At 58.7% G+C, this 16432-nt stretch overlaps 1 protein-coding gene across 2 annotated transcripts in view; it reads right to left on the bottom strand.

Moving 5' to 3' along the window:
- Window positions 1-16432, bottom strand: part of UNC5A (unc-5 netrin receptor A) — a 57741-nt gene that overhangs the window by 11323 nt on the left and 29986 nt on the right. For both annotated transcript variants that reach the window (XM_036314290.1, XM_036314291.1), the window contains exon 2: window positions 3358-3579. In XM_036314290.1, the coding sequence (XP_036170183.1) occupies window positions 3358-3579 (222 nt within the window). The remainder of the gene's footprint in view (window positions 1-3357; window positions 3580-16432) is intronic.

Here is a 16432-nt window from a genome sequence, read left to right as displayed (position 1 = left end):
CAGGTCACGGAGCAGCCTGGATCCTGGCAGCGGTTTCTGGGCATGGCTGTCTGCACCTGCCTGGTAAATGTGAGCAGATGCCGGCCTTGGAGAGGGACGGGGCCCAGGAGCGTGTGGGGTGCGAGCAGGGGGCACGTGGGGAGGCCCGGGGAGCGTGGGCTGAGTATTTATGGGAAGGAGAGGATTGGCAGGGTGGGGGCTCCGAGGCCAAGTTTGAGCTCAGGTTCTCACCAATCTGTGTCTAATAACCAATCAGTGTATGTAACAATAAGTGACACCCCCAGACTGGACTCCAACGCTTGGCTTCAAAAATTTCAGGCTGTTCCAGCATCAGCAGGTTTGGGTTGAGGGTTTTCAGGCTTTGGTCCCTAACCCTGGTCTTCTGATTGGGAATGGGGGCAAGTGAGGGGGAACAGGGCGCTCTCTCCCGGGGCTTCTGCCCAGCCACCCTCAGTCCCACACAGGAATGGGTGTGGCCGCAGGTCTGGGCTGACCTCTGATCACTGCCACACCTGCCTGAGCCCAGGAAGTTCTGGGTCAGGCTCTGCTCTGGGCCTCCATGGTGCCATGGCCTGTGTTTGTGGGCAAGGAAGGGAAGCCTATCTGAGCTTCAAAGCACTCAATGGCTCTGTGTTGAGAAATCAACAAGATCAATGAAAATCAGGTGTGCTGGCCACGGAAGACCTGAGGTCAGGTGCTCAGGGCAGGTGAGGGTCCTGGGGGTGAGGGGGGGACATGGCCCCGTGAACTCTGCTGGTCTGGCTGGCTGGAAGGGGGAAGGCCAGCAGAGTCTGCTGGGGCCTGTGGGCTGGGGGCCCTCAGCATGTGTGCTGGGCCTGGGTCTCAGCTAAAGCCATGGATTCCAGACCTCGTGATAGCAGGAGACAAGGAGCAGGGCTGGCCTGGGGCCTTCCAGGGGTTCTAGGACAGACCCTCAAGGCTGAGGAAAGGCAGGTCTCTGGCTGTGGCTTCCTCCTCCTCACCTGTCCTTTCCCCGGGGGACCTGCCACAGCAGTGGGAGGACTCACGCAAAAAGCTGCAGAGGCCCTGGGCGTGGGGTGGGGAGGAAAGGCGTGGAGCTGGGCTCTGACTGGGTGTACGAGATCTCGTGGCTTCCCCCTCCAACGTGCAAGGGGCCCTCCTCATCCCCATTTACAGAGGAGGAAACTGAGGCTCAGGGAGGGAGGGGACTTGCCCTGGGGAAGGCAGACTCTCCACTGGGACAATGTGAGCCGCAAAGCTGCCACGTGGGCAGGAGGGTAATGTGAGCAGAGGCTCTGGCTCTGGGAGGTGCTGATGGCGCCAGGGACTCTCTTGGGCCACAGAGATCACCGACCTTCTCCATCCCCTCCCATGGAGGCCGACTTCCTGCACCAATCCAGGCCCGGCACAGAGCAGGCACTCAGTTAACACCCGAGGACCGAAGGAAGAAAGCTGCCAGCACCAGGCGCCCACAGGCCAGGGCAATGCCGGCTCAAAGGCCCGGACAGGAATCGCTGGGGGTGGGGGTGCTGGTGCTTGCAGGGAAGGCCAGCCCCTGCTGACCCTGGGAGAATGGGGTGTGAGTTCTGTGGGCCGGATGCCTGGTTAGAGCCTTTTGGGGTCCTATAGGAGTCAGAGCCAAGGCCTCCATCCCATCTCTATCCGACAGGCTGGTTCTGAGGACGGGATCACACTCAGCCTAAACCCGGGCAGAGTATTGTGAGAGCTTCCTGTCCTCTGGGCAGGAATCGCCCTCCTCCAGCCGCCTCCGCCCGGCACGAACTTCCCACAGTGCGAGTCTGGCCACAGCCCACTTCTCCCGCCCCAATCTGGCCCCACCGCTGGCCCACCATTCTTACACCAGCACTTCTGGTCCTTGGCCTGGGAAATGCTGGCTTCAGGTTGGTCCTAAGATGAGCTTGGATGGTACTCTTTTCTGGGATCCTTCCTGGGTCACCCAGTGGCTCCTGCCTGGAGCGGGGGTCACCTCTATGGGCCCGCGTCCCCTGCCTGGCTGGTCATCAGCGTGAATCACCCTGGGCACAGCCTCCTGTCCTGGCTGCACTGCCTCTCTGACCTCACACTGGTGGCCATACCCCACAGGGAATGTGTGCTGTCTCAGGTTGGCTGAGGCCTCTGGGGAAGGGGCTCAGGACTCAACCTGAGGGCTCCACAAAGCACCAGGGCAAAGGGAGAGGAGCTTCACTGGGTAAGTTAGTGAGGAGGAGAGGCTGTTGTCAGCTCCGCCGGCCGCTCATGGCCCAGGCTGGAGGCGGGGCGTGAGGTCTCCTACAGAGGGCACTTCTCCGGTCTGCTTCCGGCCCTGGAACCCCCCTCTCCAGGCTCAGCCAAGTCCACTGGTTCTCTCTCCTCAGCATCTCTGGATCTGCCCCTCCCTCCAGCCCCCCCTTCCCCCCATTGGCCCCCGAGCTCTGTCCATGTGAATGGCAGCTGGAAATCCCATGGAACTGTGACCTCATGCCAGAGCCGAATAGGTGAGGCTACTGGATGACATCACTGCCCCTGTGCACACCCACATTTTTCCTGCTGACCCCCGACTTGCACCCATCTGCCTCCAAGCCTTTGTTGTGCTGTGTCCCTTGCCTGGGACACCCTTCCCTTTCCTCTCCCTGACCAGTTGCTATCCCCTCCTTTTCCATGTCACCTCCCCAGGCAGCCTCCGTCCTGCTCTCCGCTGGCTGCCACAGCCCCCAGGCCTCGCTGCGAGGTCACCATGCTGCCCACCTACCTCCATGCGGGGCCGTGTCACCAGCACAGAGAGAGTGCTCAGAGAATGTGTAAGTGGATGGATAAACGAACGAATGCAAACATTAAGTCAGGGGTCCTCAAACTTTTTAAACAGGGGGCCAGTTCACTGTCCCTCAGACCGTTGGAGGGCCGGACTATAGTTTAAAAAAAAAACTATGAACAAATTCCTATGCACACTGCACATATCTTATTTTGAAGTAAAAAAACAAAACGGGAACAAATACAATATTTGTATATGCATGTGGCCTGCGGGCCGTAGTTTGAGGACCCCTGCATTAAATACTCAGAGGGTTAGGTCCCTGAGTTCTTCAATAATTTGGGATCCATCCCTTCCAAACCCCCTTTCTTTGCTGGCGCAGCTACCCAGGCAGGGCCTGTCTGACACAGCGGTGGGGACCTGCTCCTCCATGGCTCCCTGGGCATTTCAGGGCCTTCCCTGCTACTCCCCCTCCAAGCTGTGAGGTCTGGTGGGGAACTCCCAGGATGGGCGCTGGTGTATGTGCCCGGGCCCTCGGTGTGGAGCCCGTTTACATCCTGGCCTCGTGCTCGCAGGCTGCAGCAGGGCCTCCCCTTCCCGCGGTCCGCCCGCCGCCCAGCCCGCCTCACCGCTGCTCCCGTCCGTGCTGCGCTCAATCACGTGGTCCACCTGGCGCACCCACTCCCCGTTGCACTTGAAGAAGATCTGCGTGGCGGGCACGGCCTTGCACACCAGCAGCACCGGCTTGTTCTTGACGATGTACACGTCCTCAGGCTCCACCAGGAAGTTGGGAAGCAGGTCTGGGTTGGCGCCGGGCACCGGGTTGGCCACCGTGGCATTCTGCTGGGCACCTGCAGCAGGGCAAAGGCGGAAGGTGAACCAGGCCTCTGCTGGGCTTTCGGGGTCCTCCGGGGGTTCCCTGCCCATTCAGGGGCAGGGCCAGGCCATGGGAAGCCAGCTGCTGGGGCTGAGGGAGGAGTAAGGCAGGTTGCCACTACCAGCCCAGATGCTAAATGTCCCCCCCTCGCCCGCCTCAGTGTCCCCTCTGTAACATGGGGGAGGAGCAGCCCACCCACCCCAGCTGAAGACGGCGGAGACGAATGAGACAAGGGCGGCAGCAGTCAGGCTCGTTACCACCCGGGTAGGAGCTCTGGGATCTGGCGAGGCAACCCCCTGCCCTGGGGTGGGGGGGACCCAGGGGAGAGTAGGAGCCCCTTCCTCTGCTGCCCTGGCTGCCTCCGGTTGCTTCAGGACTGATCCCCATTCCTGCCCTCACACAGTAGGTGCTCAGAACATACCAAGTGAGTGAAGGAGGGGAGGTGGCACAGCTTACAGGAGAGGCCCGGGGGAGGGCAGGTGCGGTGGCCTGGGCTGTGGGTGGCCCGGGACAGGATGGGAGCCAGGAGAGTGTGTCTGGGAGCCTGAGGGACCTGGGCCACGTCCCACCCTTCAAGGAGACCTGAGTATGGGTTTCCTTCTAATTTTAACTGAAAACCACAACCATCCCACAAGTCATTTGTTGCTAATTACACAGGTAATTGGCTCTGAGGCTTTGGCAGAGGTAAACCCCACAGCAGTGTGACAGGCTGCTAAACCAGCAGGACCCCTGAGAGGGTGGAGGTTGGGGGGAGTGGGAGGAGGCAGTGAGGGCACCCTCAGCCTCCACACACCGCTGCCCACCACACAGACCCCTGCCGGCCTGGCCCCCTCAGGGCTGCAGTGATGTCCCCACCAGCACACACTCACGGTCCACATGGGCCTCTACCCACTCTGCTCCCTGCTGTGGTGGCCTTGGGCGAATTGCTGTTTTGCCATCTGTGCGATGGAGGCCGGTCTGCCCGTGGTGGAGCCTGGAGCCTCACCAGGTCGGCCCCCTGGCTCCACTACCCTTCCCACAGGCAGCTCAAACTCACAGCGGGCTTCTACCAGGGAGGCCTGCCGCCTGGTGCCTGGGCCCACCCTCCAGGGAGCATCCGTGTGGCCCTCTCTCCTGCCTGCACAGGGACCCTCTCTTTCTAAGGTGGGAGTTGGCCCTCTCCCTCCCAGACTGTGACCTGGGGGAGGGGATCTGCGCCTGGTCCTATAGGCGTCCTGGGCCAGGCAGGGGAGCTGGGCATGCCTGCTGAGAGGCTGGGAAACCCAGTGTGACTTCAGGGAGGCCCCCAACCCTCTAGCCTCTTTCCTCGCCTGACGGACAGGGAGATAGCACCCAGTTCTTAGGTTCTGAGGGTGAAGTGAGAAAAGCACTCGGCGCGTGCTCAGTAAGTGCTGGCTGCCGCCACCACAGGGGTTTGCACTGAGGATGGCCAAGTTCAGCTCCCTCAGCTCAGGAACCCTCACAGCAAGCTCTTCAGGGTGCGGGCTGATGAGGAAACTGAGGCAGGAGCTGGCAGGTGCCCTGCCCTCAAGATGGGGGTGGTGGGGATGCAGGCAGAGAGGAGAAGTCACTTAGATATCTTACAAATGGGGACTCTGAGGCCCGAGGGGAGTCCCCAGACACCCCAGCTCCGGCCGGACTCAAAAAATGCCTTGGAGCAGCCTCATGCCCCTTTTGTTATTCCAGTTGCTTTTCACTGTCACTCAGCAGCCACTTGCAAGTCCCTGACCCAGGCAGGGGGCTCAGGCAGCGGGCTCAGCCAGCGTAGGGCGGCATCCGGCTCCGGCTGCAAGGTCTAGAGAATGAATTGGATGGTGAGCTTCTGATATGGACTTGGAGTGGGGAGAGGCCCAGTGGGGAAGCCACAGGATCTCAGCCAACTTGACTCCCAAGCAGGGCCTGCAAGGGGCTCAGGGACAGGGGTCATAGGCTCTAGAACGGGTGGGAACCCCCCGGGGCAGGGCCTGCCTGGGACCTCCCCTTGCAGAGACTCAGCGTGATGGCCTGTGCCTGTCTCCTGGCTAGGGGCTGGGTGGGCAGGGGTCCTGGCTGGGGGTGTGGGCAGGGAGTGGGTGCATGGTCCTCCGGCCTCCCTATCGATCACGGCGCCAAGCACTGCTCACGTCAGCCGCCTGCTGAACCCAGCACAATCCCTCATGTCTACATTTAACTGCTAATGAAAAATAAATGTACTGTGACCAATAAGGGACATAGCTCACTTCTCCAGGGCCTCGGTCATGCCACACTGGTGTGACCGCCCTCCCCACCCCGGTGGGGGGACTTTTATTGGGTAGAACCCAAAGGGCACCTTCTAGGTTACAGCTATGCCCTCCAGCAAGGACACTCCCACCATGGGTGGGGGTACATTCAGGCCCCACTGGGTATCCTCTAGGGGCTACAGAAGCTGCCTGGGCGGCAGAACTGCCTTCCCCTCTGGCCCCTGAGCCCGCTGTGACCTTCACCCTGTGGTCAGCTCCTGCAACCTCCTGAGGCCTCACTGTCCGGTTAGGCCTCTCGTCTGAACGCAGGCCCGGTGTGACCCTGAGGTCTCTCCCCTCCACATGCAGGCCACTAGGGTGAGCATTTCTCTGACAGGAATCCTGTGCTTGTCTATCAGAGACAACACAAAGCAGTGCATGCTCACTGCCAAGTGACCTGTGATCCTTTCAACAGGCAAAAGCTTCAGATCACCTCAGTCCCCGCCGTTCTCTGTTGTCCCACCCTGGCCTTGCTTCTATGTCTGCCATCTGCTTGGCTTCCACAGGCATTTCAGAATGGTGCCAGGGCCTTTGGCTGGTATCCCTGAGCCCTCTGTCCTGGCTCAGTCTAATCTCCTGTGCAGAAACACCCTCTGATCCCTCCTAGGCATGCCTCCCTCCCCCAGGTCTCTGCCCATGGTCTTCTGTCTGCCATGCCCTTCCTTCCTCCTCTGCCAGCACCTTCCTCCCTTCTCCTCAGGGCCCAACTCCACGGTCACTACTCTGGAGAGAGGGGTCCCCTCCCTACTCTCCCAGGAAACCACACATACTGTTTAGTCTCTCTGCGCCTGGGCCTGTCCTCACTGGTACAGTAGCTCCCACCAAAGGAGAAGCGCTGAGTGGCTGAGGCCTCCATCCCCACCACCACACTGTCCATCCCTGGTCCTTGCCACCCAATTCAAGGATGCCTGGGCCCACGTTAGTGACTGGAGACTTGGAGTGGGGTGCCTGTCGCTGCTCCTGGGGTGACAAAGGTGGAAGAAATGCTCTGCCAGGGCAGATGCACCAGGGCTGCAGGAGGGCAGGTGCAGGGCCCGCTGGCTCTTCAGGCCCTGCCACTTCCCGAGCCCACCCCACTCTCCGGAGGCTCCGGCCACCACACCCGGCCACAGCTTTCCCACCCTCACGGACGTGGCCCAGCGGCCCCCTGGGTTTCAGAAGGAAGATCTCCTTCACTTACTAGCGGTCCTGATGGGCTCTTGGTCACCAGGAATTGCAGACGGGGCTGTGCGGACGACTCAGGCCCTGAAGGGGGAACCCCACTTCTAGTGAGCCCTAGGGTTGGTCTGCTGGCCCCCACCTGTCTCAGGAGGGCACTGACACCCCTGCTCTGGCTGCTCTATTCAGGGTGGGAGCAATAATCCTAGCCAGGATCCTAGGATCCGTTGCTGGCCCTGGGAAGACCACGTCTGTGTGAGTATGTGTGTGTGTCCATGTGTGTAGGGAGGCTGGGGCCAAGAGAGAAATAAGAGACCAGTGGAGTGGACCATGTGGGCCTGCCTCACGTGATTCATCTGGGAACCTCCACCTGCCTTCAAGTTTCGGCAAATGTGTCACCTCCTCCAGGAGGCTTTCCTGGACCTACACTCTTTGTTACCTGCCCAAGTGCCTCCTTAGGGGAGGCTCTCCCCTAAGCCTCCCTCCAGGGTACACACCCCATTCAGGATTAGGGTGGATTTATTTGCACATTGACTCCGCTCAGAGTGGGAACCCAGGTCTGGCCTGGATACTGATGGAGTATTTGCTGAGTGACTGAATGTCCATCCCTTCTTCTCCCTTGAACTTCAGAAGATCTGCTACGAGTGGCCCTTTTACTCTTGTTCTGTAGGGAGACCCCGAGGGGGTGCAGAGCTGCCCACAGGCAGAGTCATGGGCAGGGAGAGGGCTCTGCATGCCAGGCTGCCCCCCACACCCCGACATGCCACTGCTGAGCCCCCCTTTCTCACCTGCAGTCTGGGATGATAAGACCTCCCTGCGTAACTCTGAGGCCCAGGGTGGGTGTGAAAGTGCTCTTGAATGTTTTATTTTTAAAGGCACCATGAAAATATGAGGTGTGATTAATCCAGCTATTAATGAACTTGTATTTACTGAGTGAGGACTCAGTCCCTGGGAGCAGGGTAGGCAGGCTGGGGGCAGGGTGTCATACCACTGCTTCTCAGAGCAGCCTTGCCCAGCCCCTGCCCGTCACCTGCTCCTTCCATCCTCCTAACAGCCCACGTTGAGGGACACAGCAGGGGGGTGGGGCGGCAAGCCCCCACTTCTTCCACTTCCCCGAGAATGTTCTGGATTTGAAATGTGGTGGGGGAGGGGGCTGGAGGCCCAGCAGCCTCCGTCCTCCTGACCAGAACAGCCTGGCCCTTTCCTGGCTGCTCTGAACCCTGGCAGCACTGAACCCCTCATCCCGGACGCCTGCCGGGCCATGCAGGTGTGCATTTGGTCCGCGTGGGGCCTGGGTGTTGCGCTCCTAGGCCCAGGCAGGGAGAGCAGAACGCCACAGGCCAACGCACTGTGCCCGCACCTGGTGCTGGAGGCCCTGTTGGCCTGGGCCTGAGCTGCCACCGGCCTTGCCTCTAGGACCCCCCTCCATGTGTGCCCTGTGGGGAGGCCTCTTGACTGTGCAATTCCTCAAGGGCTTGTGGACATTCTGTTCCCAGCTCTGACCCCTCCGCCCCTCCCCCTTCAGCTAACAGCACTGGCTTTTCTGCAGAAAATGCCCATTCCCACCCCATTCAGGCCATATCTGCCTGGGTGACTTCTACTCTCCCTTCAAGTCCTGCTCAAACACCCCCTCCCAGGAAGCTTTCCTGACCCCCAGGCAGAGCCAGCCACACCTCCCCTGAGCTCTCACAAGCCCGGATGGAACTTGCCTCAGCACCTCACACATCATATTGTCACCGTTTCTGAATCTGTCAGCACCTTGAGGGCAGGGACTGAATGGTGACATCCCCCCACCCTTCATGCATCCCTATAGACTGGCCAGGGTCTGACACAGTGAGTGGCTAGCGAAGGTTTGTTGAATGAATGTTGAACGGCATTACCTCATCCAAGACCAGAGCCCAGAAGGGAGGATGGAAATGGAGGACACACATTCAGATTTGGCTGGAAGCTAGCTCTGCTCATCTTCCAATCAATCAATCAATCAATCAATCAACCAGTCAATCAGTCAATTCCAGAAACCAGTGCTGGACTCAGGGGAAGCAGAGACTGATGTGCAGGGTCCAGTGGGGCTCCTGGCCCCGCCCTGTGGGGGCTGCAGGGACCAGACAGGTGGGGGGATGGGGATTCACGTTCTCCTGCACAGTGGTCTGAGATGGCTTCATGGGTTATTTTTTAAACTCAGGACAGTCTATAATGAGGGGGCGGCACTCAGGGGCTCTGAGGAGCAGAGATGGAATCCCTGCTTGCTGTGAGACAGACAGACGGCTGTGGGGGGCTGGGGGGTGAAGGAATGGTGGGGTGGGAGGCCCCGAGATGACAGATTTGGGGGCCACGCAAAGAACCCTGAGGTTCCAGGAGGCAACTCATGGACCTGCCCGAGGTGACAGCAGGATGCCATGGGGCCGGAGGCAGCTTGGGTGTGCGTCCCAGAATTCTCCCAGATCCAACACAAAGCCCTGTGCCCTGCCTGCCAGCTCTCGCTGGGCTCGCTCACTGTCCAGCCCCACGCAGGACCCTGTTTCTCAGGCCTCAGTTTCCTCATGTGGGCGCACCCTGCACCAGGACCAGGTGGGTCAGGACTGCTCCCTGCCCAGGGTCTCGAGGTGCCCACCCACCCTGGCCCCCTTCTTCTTCCCCTTTGGTCTATCCCTTTGTCATCTGTCGCCCTGCCTGTTGCTCCCAAAGGCCAGGGCTTCCTGGAGGCAGGGGCAGGTCTGGGTCCAGGCTCTTTTGCCCCAGGGGGTGTTCAGTGCACAAGGGAGAGGATGCCTGCAGTCTCTCCTGCCTAGGGGTGTGCAGGGGGTGGAGGTGACCGGGTGAGGGTGCAGCCCCTCATGGTGTCCCTATGAAGGGAGAACTGCTCTCCTGACCCGTGCTCACACACATGCATGTGCAGCGCTCTGGTTTCCATGGTAATGTGTGTGTGAAAGTGTCAGAGGCAGCAGCCACCTCCCTAAGTCACCCTCTTCCCCAGCGGGCTTCAGGGGTCCACCCTGTCACAAGGACTGACACAGGCACCACGAGGAAGACATGTGTACAGGCTAAACTGCAAAGGACAAAGAGCGCGGGGTGTGTGGAGAAGGCACCACCTCCCCAGCTCAGAAGACAGTCACACTGAGTCGGGTGCTTGGCTGGGCGACTCTGCCTGCCACCAGCGCACAGACCGGCACTGCACTCAGGAGCCTCTGACCAGCCCTCATGTTGCAGACGAGGACCTGAAGCTCAGGACTTGCCGAAGGTCACACAGTCACAGAGGGCAGGGTGGGCACAGGGTGGACAGGGGTCTGGGTGTCTCCTAGACAAGCGTCTGGCCTGCCCACCCACCGCCCTCTGCTCGCTCCACTTACTCCCTGACCCCGTTTCTCAACCCCCACAGCTGATCCCAGTCCTGGGCCTTTGCACTTGCTCTTCCCCCTGCCCCCTGCTCTTCAGGGATGCGAATCCCTTCTAATCCCTCAGCTCTCGGCTCTGCTCCAAGGCTGCCTCCCGGCAGGCTCCCCCTGATTGCCGTGCCTGACCCCTTCCCCCGCCTGTTTCCTCAGAGCACTCCCACCATCTGAAGTCACCTGTTACTGTCTGTGTCCCCTCCCCCTGAAAGGGGCACAGCAATGGGGACCACACTTGTCTTCTTCGCTGCTGTGGTCCAGAACCTGGCACAGGGGCTGGCACAGAGCAGGTGTTTGATAAACATGCACTGAAAGCATGAATGAACAAACACGGGTCTTCCCGCTCTGCACCCAGAGCCCACACCAGGGGTCGCACCTCTACCATCGCTCAGAGCCCCCACGCCCTGTGCAGGAGACTTCAAAATTACTGGGGTGCTCGGGGGGCGAGTGCTGCGATGGGACAGGCCCAGGAACGCCCTCCCGGGCCCCTTCCTGCCCCGGGGCCTTACTTCAGGCCAGAGAAATAGTTAATAAAGCTGAGGCCTAAATAAGCATTTGATTAACAAACGATAAAATAGCTATTGTGTCCCCGAATTAAGCTATAATTGTGGCTGATAATTGGCTGGTTAGAATTTAATAAGCTGCAATTAAATAGAATGGAATCCAAGGTAATTATGTGGTCGCACAGCCCACAGAGAACTGGGGAAGGAAGGCTTTCTCCGGCTTTGGACTCTGCTGCTGGTGCAGTGTGTGCTGCTGTGGATGTGTTTCTGGTTCTGGTGGTTGTGTGTGTGTGTGTGTGTGTGTGTGTGTGTGTGTGCGCGTGCGCATGAGAGAGAGAGAGAGAGAGAGAGAGAGAGAGAGAGAGAGAGAGAGAATGATAGGCCTCCTCCACCTCTCACCTGGCAGCGGTAGCCAGGTGGGCCAGGCCCAGCCCCTTCACCACCACTAGGTCTGAGTCTGAGTCTGAGTCTGTGGCAGCCCCGGCTGAAAGAGACACAGAAGGCCCCCGGCACAGTTCCCTGCAGGAGGGTGGACCTCCTGTCTTCCTAATGAGAAAACTGGGCTCAGAGAGGGGAAGGACTTGCTCAAGGTCATACAGCAATCAGTGGCCAGGCGGGGCCAGATTTCTCAGCTTGCCAATGGATCAAAGGTAACTCAGACTGGCCAGCAAGCTGGAGGCTGTGCCCCCACCCTACCAGGTCCCCAGGCACCCCCCCCCCCCAATTTCCATTCATGTCCTTCACCAGGTAAACATATAAGCTAAATAAGGACAGTATGACTTCCACACATGCACCCTTCAGACAAAGTGCTCCTGCCCCATCTCCATTCCCCTCTCCAAGGCTGGCCCACCCGCCTGAGGCCCTGGTGGCTGCAGAGCTCCCGGTGGCCTCAGGGCAGCATGCCCACCCCCACCCCCACCCCAGCCCCCAGCAAGTCCTCGGGGATGATGAATGGCATTGCCAACTTGCCGTTTATGACCCATCAGCATTTTTACTATGTTGCTGGCAATTAATTTAATTAAAGACCCTGTCCCAGATATGGCGGCATTTCATATCTCACTGGTTTAATGGGAGCCTGGCCAGAGCCGGGGCCGGGTGTGGTCCAGGAGCGGCTGCTCTGGTCCCCGACCTGGCTCAGCCTGGCAGGCACAGAGCGGGCAGCTGTGGCCCTGGGACGAAGCCAGAGACAAGAGGGAGGCCACACACTGACCTGCCATTGGGAGACACTGCCCACACATGCACACCCACAGGGGTTCTCACACATCTGTGTGTGTACACATGCTCACACACGCACGCACAGTCATACCATTACAACTAACGTTACATGGATTGTTTTATTGAACTCTCACGACAATTCTAGGAGCCAAAGAACTATTTTAAATTTCCAACTTCTGGAAAATGAAGCATTGAGGGATGGATTCCTCCCGGGCAGACTGGCTACCGGACCCCCATGCTCCGAACCAGGGCACAGGCGGTCAGCCAACATGCGATGGACACAACGAGCCAGATGCTGTGCGAGCCACAGCCACACAACTGTGCTCGAGATGGACTCCAGTCTCCGCCCCGTGGAGTGTCCAGTGGCCACAACCCCACCCGGCAAGCCCTGGGCACACAGCACCCCAGAATCACGCTCACCATTTCTGGGCACACACATCGAGCCCCTTACACACACTGTGCTTGCCACCACTGCCCACTGTCCCCCAGGCTAAATTTGGCTGGGACGGCTGAGGCCCTTACCGGGATGGTGACCCAGCAGCCCCTGGTCACCAGTCATCCTGTGACCCGATTCTCAGCAGCTGGCCCCTCCTGGACCCCTTCTCTTTCAGGGACCACAGGAAACCCAGTCGCAGACCCAGCACCCACAGGCAGCAGCTCCTCCTCTGCTCCTCATCCAGGCAGCCACCTGGCTGTGCTCTTCCCTCTCCTGGGAACCCTGCTTCCTTGCCTCCCGCCCCTCCCCCATGCCAGCTTCTGCCTATGGCTCCCCAACCAGGGCCTCAGCTCTCCTCTCTGCTGAGCGCCATCCTGACACTTTCCCTGTCTCTGGACGTTCCTAGAACCTCACAGCTGCCATCCCAACTTGGGCTCAGCAGCTCCTCCAAACCTCAGTTTGCTCTGTCAGCAGGGCCATGCCCCCAAGGAGCCTCAAGGGGAATCTCACAGCCTCCTTGCTCCCCAGCCACCCACTGCTGCAGCCCAGCGCCCCATGCCTCTCCTACCCACTTCCTCCTCTCTCATCTCATGGCTACCCAAGTCACTCAGCCCCCCTCACTCAACCCTCCCACCCACCCCAATGTGCCTTCCTGTGACCACCTGCTGGCTTCAGTGCCATTGTCAGCTATGCCACCACAGCGCTATTTCTAGAAAGAAAGTCGGATCCCACGCTTCAAACCCCGGCAAGGGTTTCCAATGACTGCAGGGTAAAGGTCAGCTCCCCACACCTCCATCCCCAAACTCAACTCAGTAGCCTCATCCCTGGGCACCTACCCACACCTTGCAGCCAGCTCAGTGCATCCACTAATCCCCTCTTCCTGCACAATGGGCCCCTCACCCTAACTTTTCCCTGTACCTGCAGGGTACCCTGCCCACTCCCAATGGCCCCCGGTCCTGTTAAAAATTCATAATTCAAGGTGTCACCTCCTCTAGATGCCCTCCCTGGTTCCTCTACACATGCTCCTCTGGCTCTGTGGCTGAGAGACCATTATCTGACAGATGTAGGCTGGTTAAGGGGGCGGGGGGGGGGGGGGCGGCTGCCTCCTCCATCAGACTGTGCAACCTCAAGTGCATGCAGCAGGCTCCAGCCACCACTTCTCAGCAGTGTCCAACTCAGCGACTGGTAAGTTGGGGGTCAGTGATTATGGTTGAGTTGAAGTGCTCCCCCCAGTCTTTGCAAGCCCTGGAGTGGGCATTGTGTCCTTTCTGCCCTGTCAGCAACTGGCCCACAGCACATACTCCCTGAGGGACGGGGGCAGAGGCCCCAGTTGGGCATCAGGAGACTGGGTCTCCAGTCCTTACCCACTCTGCCTCTACCTGGATGTGTGGCCTTGGGCAAGACACTGTCCTCTCTAGGCCTCAGAAAAGTCAGGGTGGCAAACTCAGCTGCCTTAGGGGCTGGAACAGTGGAGAGTAAAGGGCCTGTCCAAAGGGTCAGCTCAGCCCAGCCAACTGCTGCCACCAGAGGCAGGCCAGCCAAGAGGTGCCACATACTTTTCTTTCAGGAGGAGCTGGAAATACATTTTTATGTGAAACTTCCTGTTTAAAATGATGTCAACTAACTTAAACATTTAAGCGCTGTGTGGGCCAAACAAGTTGGCAAGCCAACGCCAGGCTGGACAATGTCCAAGGTCTCCTCTGACTACAGATCTAAGGATCAGGGTCATCATACACAGCAGGGCGAAGCGGGGAGTCCCCCTCCAACATGACTCTGGTCTCCTCCTCCTCCTCCCCCACTCTGGCCATCCTTGCCAGCATCCCATAATCCTTTCTCCTCCCCAGGACCCCTCTTCATCACGGCCTCCAGAAGGAAGTCCCCTGGCATCTGGGCAGAGGTTGGAGGGGTCATCTGTCCATCACCCCAGGTGGTTGGGACTTAATCGTCAGCACAAGCTACAGCCTGGGGGTCTTAGGAAGAGCTGTTCCTGCTTGAGAAAGTGGTGGGGTCAGGAGAAGGGGACAGGCTGTGGGCTGTCCTGCCTTGCCTGCCTTTGGGTGGGCCTCAGATCCTGACCAGGAGAAGGCTGCTGGAGACAGAGACACAGGTAGGTAGGTAGGTAGGTAGGTAGGTAGGTGTGTGTGTGTGGGTGGTGGTGGGGGGAGGCACTCCACAGGGGAGACCCCTGCAATGACCCCCACAAATCTGGGTGGGCAGGAACCCAGGCCTGGCTGGGGCCTTCTAGTTGGGAAGAGGGTGCTTGGCCACGCCCATCATACCTGGGACAAGACAGTAATGAGCTCTCACCCCATTTTAATTACCTACTGTCCAAATAATTACCAGCTTGTTTATTTCACTTAATGGCAGCTATATTTTTTCTCCTGATATTGATTTCATGTTTTCCTGGTTTGTTCATTATCTTTCCTGCCCTTAATGGGCTCTGAGGCCTTGCAGGTAGATGAGAGGGGGCTGGAGGAAGTGGGGGCCAGGGGAGGCAAGAGGGATGAGAGGGAACACATGGAGCAAAGAGAGAAAGAGGTGGCCTTGGCCTTGCTGTGCAGCCTGAGGCAAGCCACTGCCCTCTCTGGTTCTTGAATCCCAGAACCCTAGATCCCTGTACACCCTCTTGTTCTTGATGCAATGGGTGGGACGTTTTAAAATGGGAAAAGGGCAGTGGAGGAGAGAGAAACTGATGTACCCCTCCCAAGGGCCCCTAAAGGGATGGGCAGACTAAGGCAAGGCTGAGGGTAGAAGGGATATGGGGGAAGGGCGGGGCGCTGGGGCAACACTAATGCCAGAATGAGGAAGGGGGGGATGCTCCTGGAGACCCACTCAGAAAAGGCTGCAGTGTGGAGGCCGCCACTTGGCTGGAGCTTGGGAGAGGCCTCCCTGTTCCCATGTCCCCAGGTCTGATGGGGAGGGAGCAGAAGCCTCCACCCTCATATAGTCCAGCCCCTCCCTGGGCCTGACCTTCATCCTTGGCCTCTGCCTCACCTGCCTGCCATCGCCATGGAAACATGGGTGATGCTGTGATGTCATCCGGGCTGTGGAAGAGCAGCTCATTTCTCTGACATGCAGGGGGACAGTAAGGAGAGATGGGGGCAAAGGGAGAGGGAAGGGCCAGGGTCTCTTTGGGTGAAGATTTAGAGCCTCTTGAAGGTGTCATTAGCTCTTAATAAATCACTAATATTGCATGAATATTTAAATCTTAATAAAAAAGGGCCCCGTGAGTCTCTGTGTGGGTATTTATTGCTATTGGGCTGGAATGTATAGAAGTTGGTATCGGTCTGATTGAACTGCTGCTATCACCACAGCTAAATGGGTAATTGGGAGTGAGAGACGCTATCAGTGGATATAAATTATATACAGTAAACCAAGGGCATTAACTGGGGTTTATTATCAATTATCTCTGTGTTTTAAAACGAACTTTAAGTATATTAATGAGAAGTTTACAGGTCTTAATGAATTGAGGGAAGCTAAGGCTGCTGAGGGCCCCCACCTCGGCCCCTGTTTCCTGATGGGGGCCCTTACCCAAGGGAGGCCCTAGAGGAGGGCTCACCGGTCAGTGTGGGGGCCACACACACCAGCTGTCCTGCTTGGTCCAGCAGGGACAACGGCCAGCCCCTGGGGCCAGCCCTGACCCTCCTCTGAACCTCCATCGCAGAGCAGGGCCCTGGGTGGGGATAGGCATCCCGGCCGCTGTGTGGAGAATCAGCTGGAGCCTGACTCTAGCTCAGAGGTTCTCAACCTGTGGGTCGCGACCCCTTTGGCGGCCAAACGACCCTTTCACAAGGGTCGCCTAAGACCATCCTGCATATCAGATATTTACATTACGATTCATAACAGTAGCAACATTACAGTTATGAAGTAG

The sequence above is a fragment of the Myotis myotis genome, unplaced genomic scaffold (genome assembly GCF_014108235.1).
Source record: "Myotis myotis isolate mMyoMyo1 unplaced genomic scaffold, mMyoMyo1.p scaffold_m19_p_6, whole genome shotgun sequence".
Classification (NCBI taxonomy): Eukaryota; Metazoa; Chordata; class Mammalia; order Chiroptera; family Vespertilionidae; genus Myotis; species Myotis myotis.
This window is presented reverse-complemented; position numbering and strand designations above follow the sequence as displayed.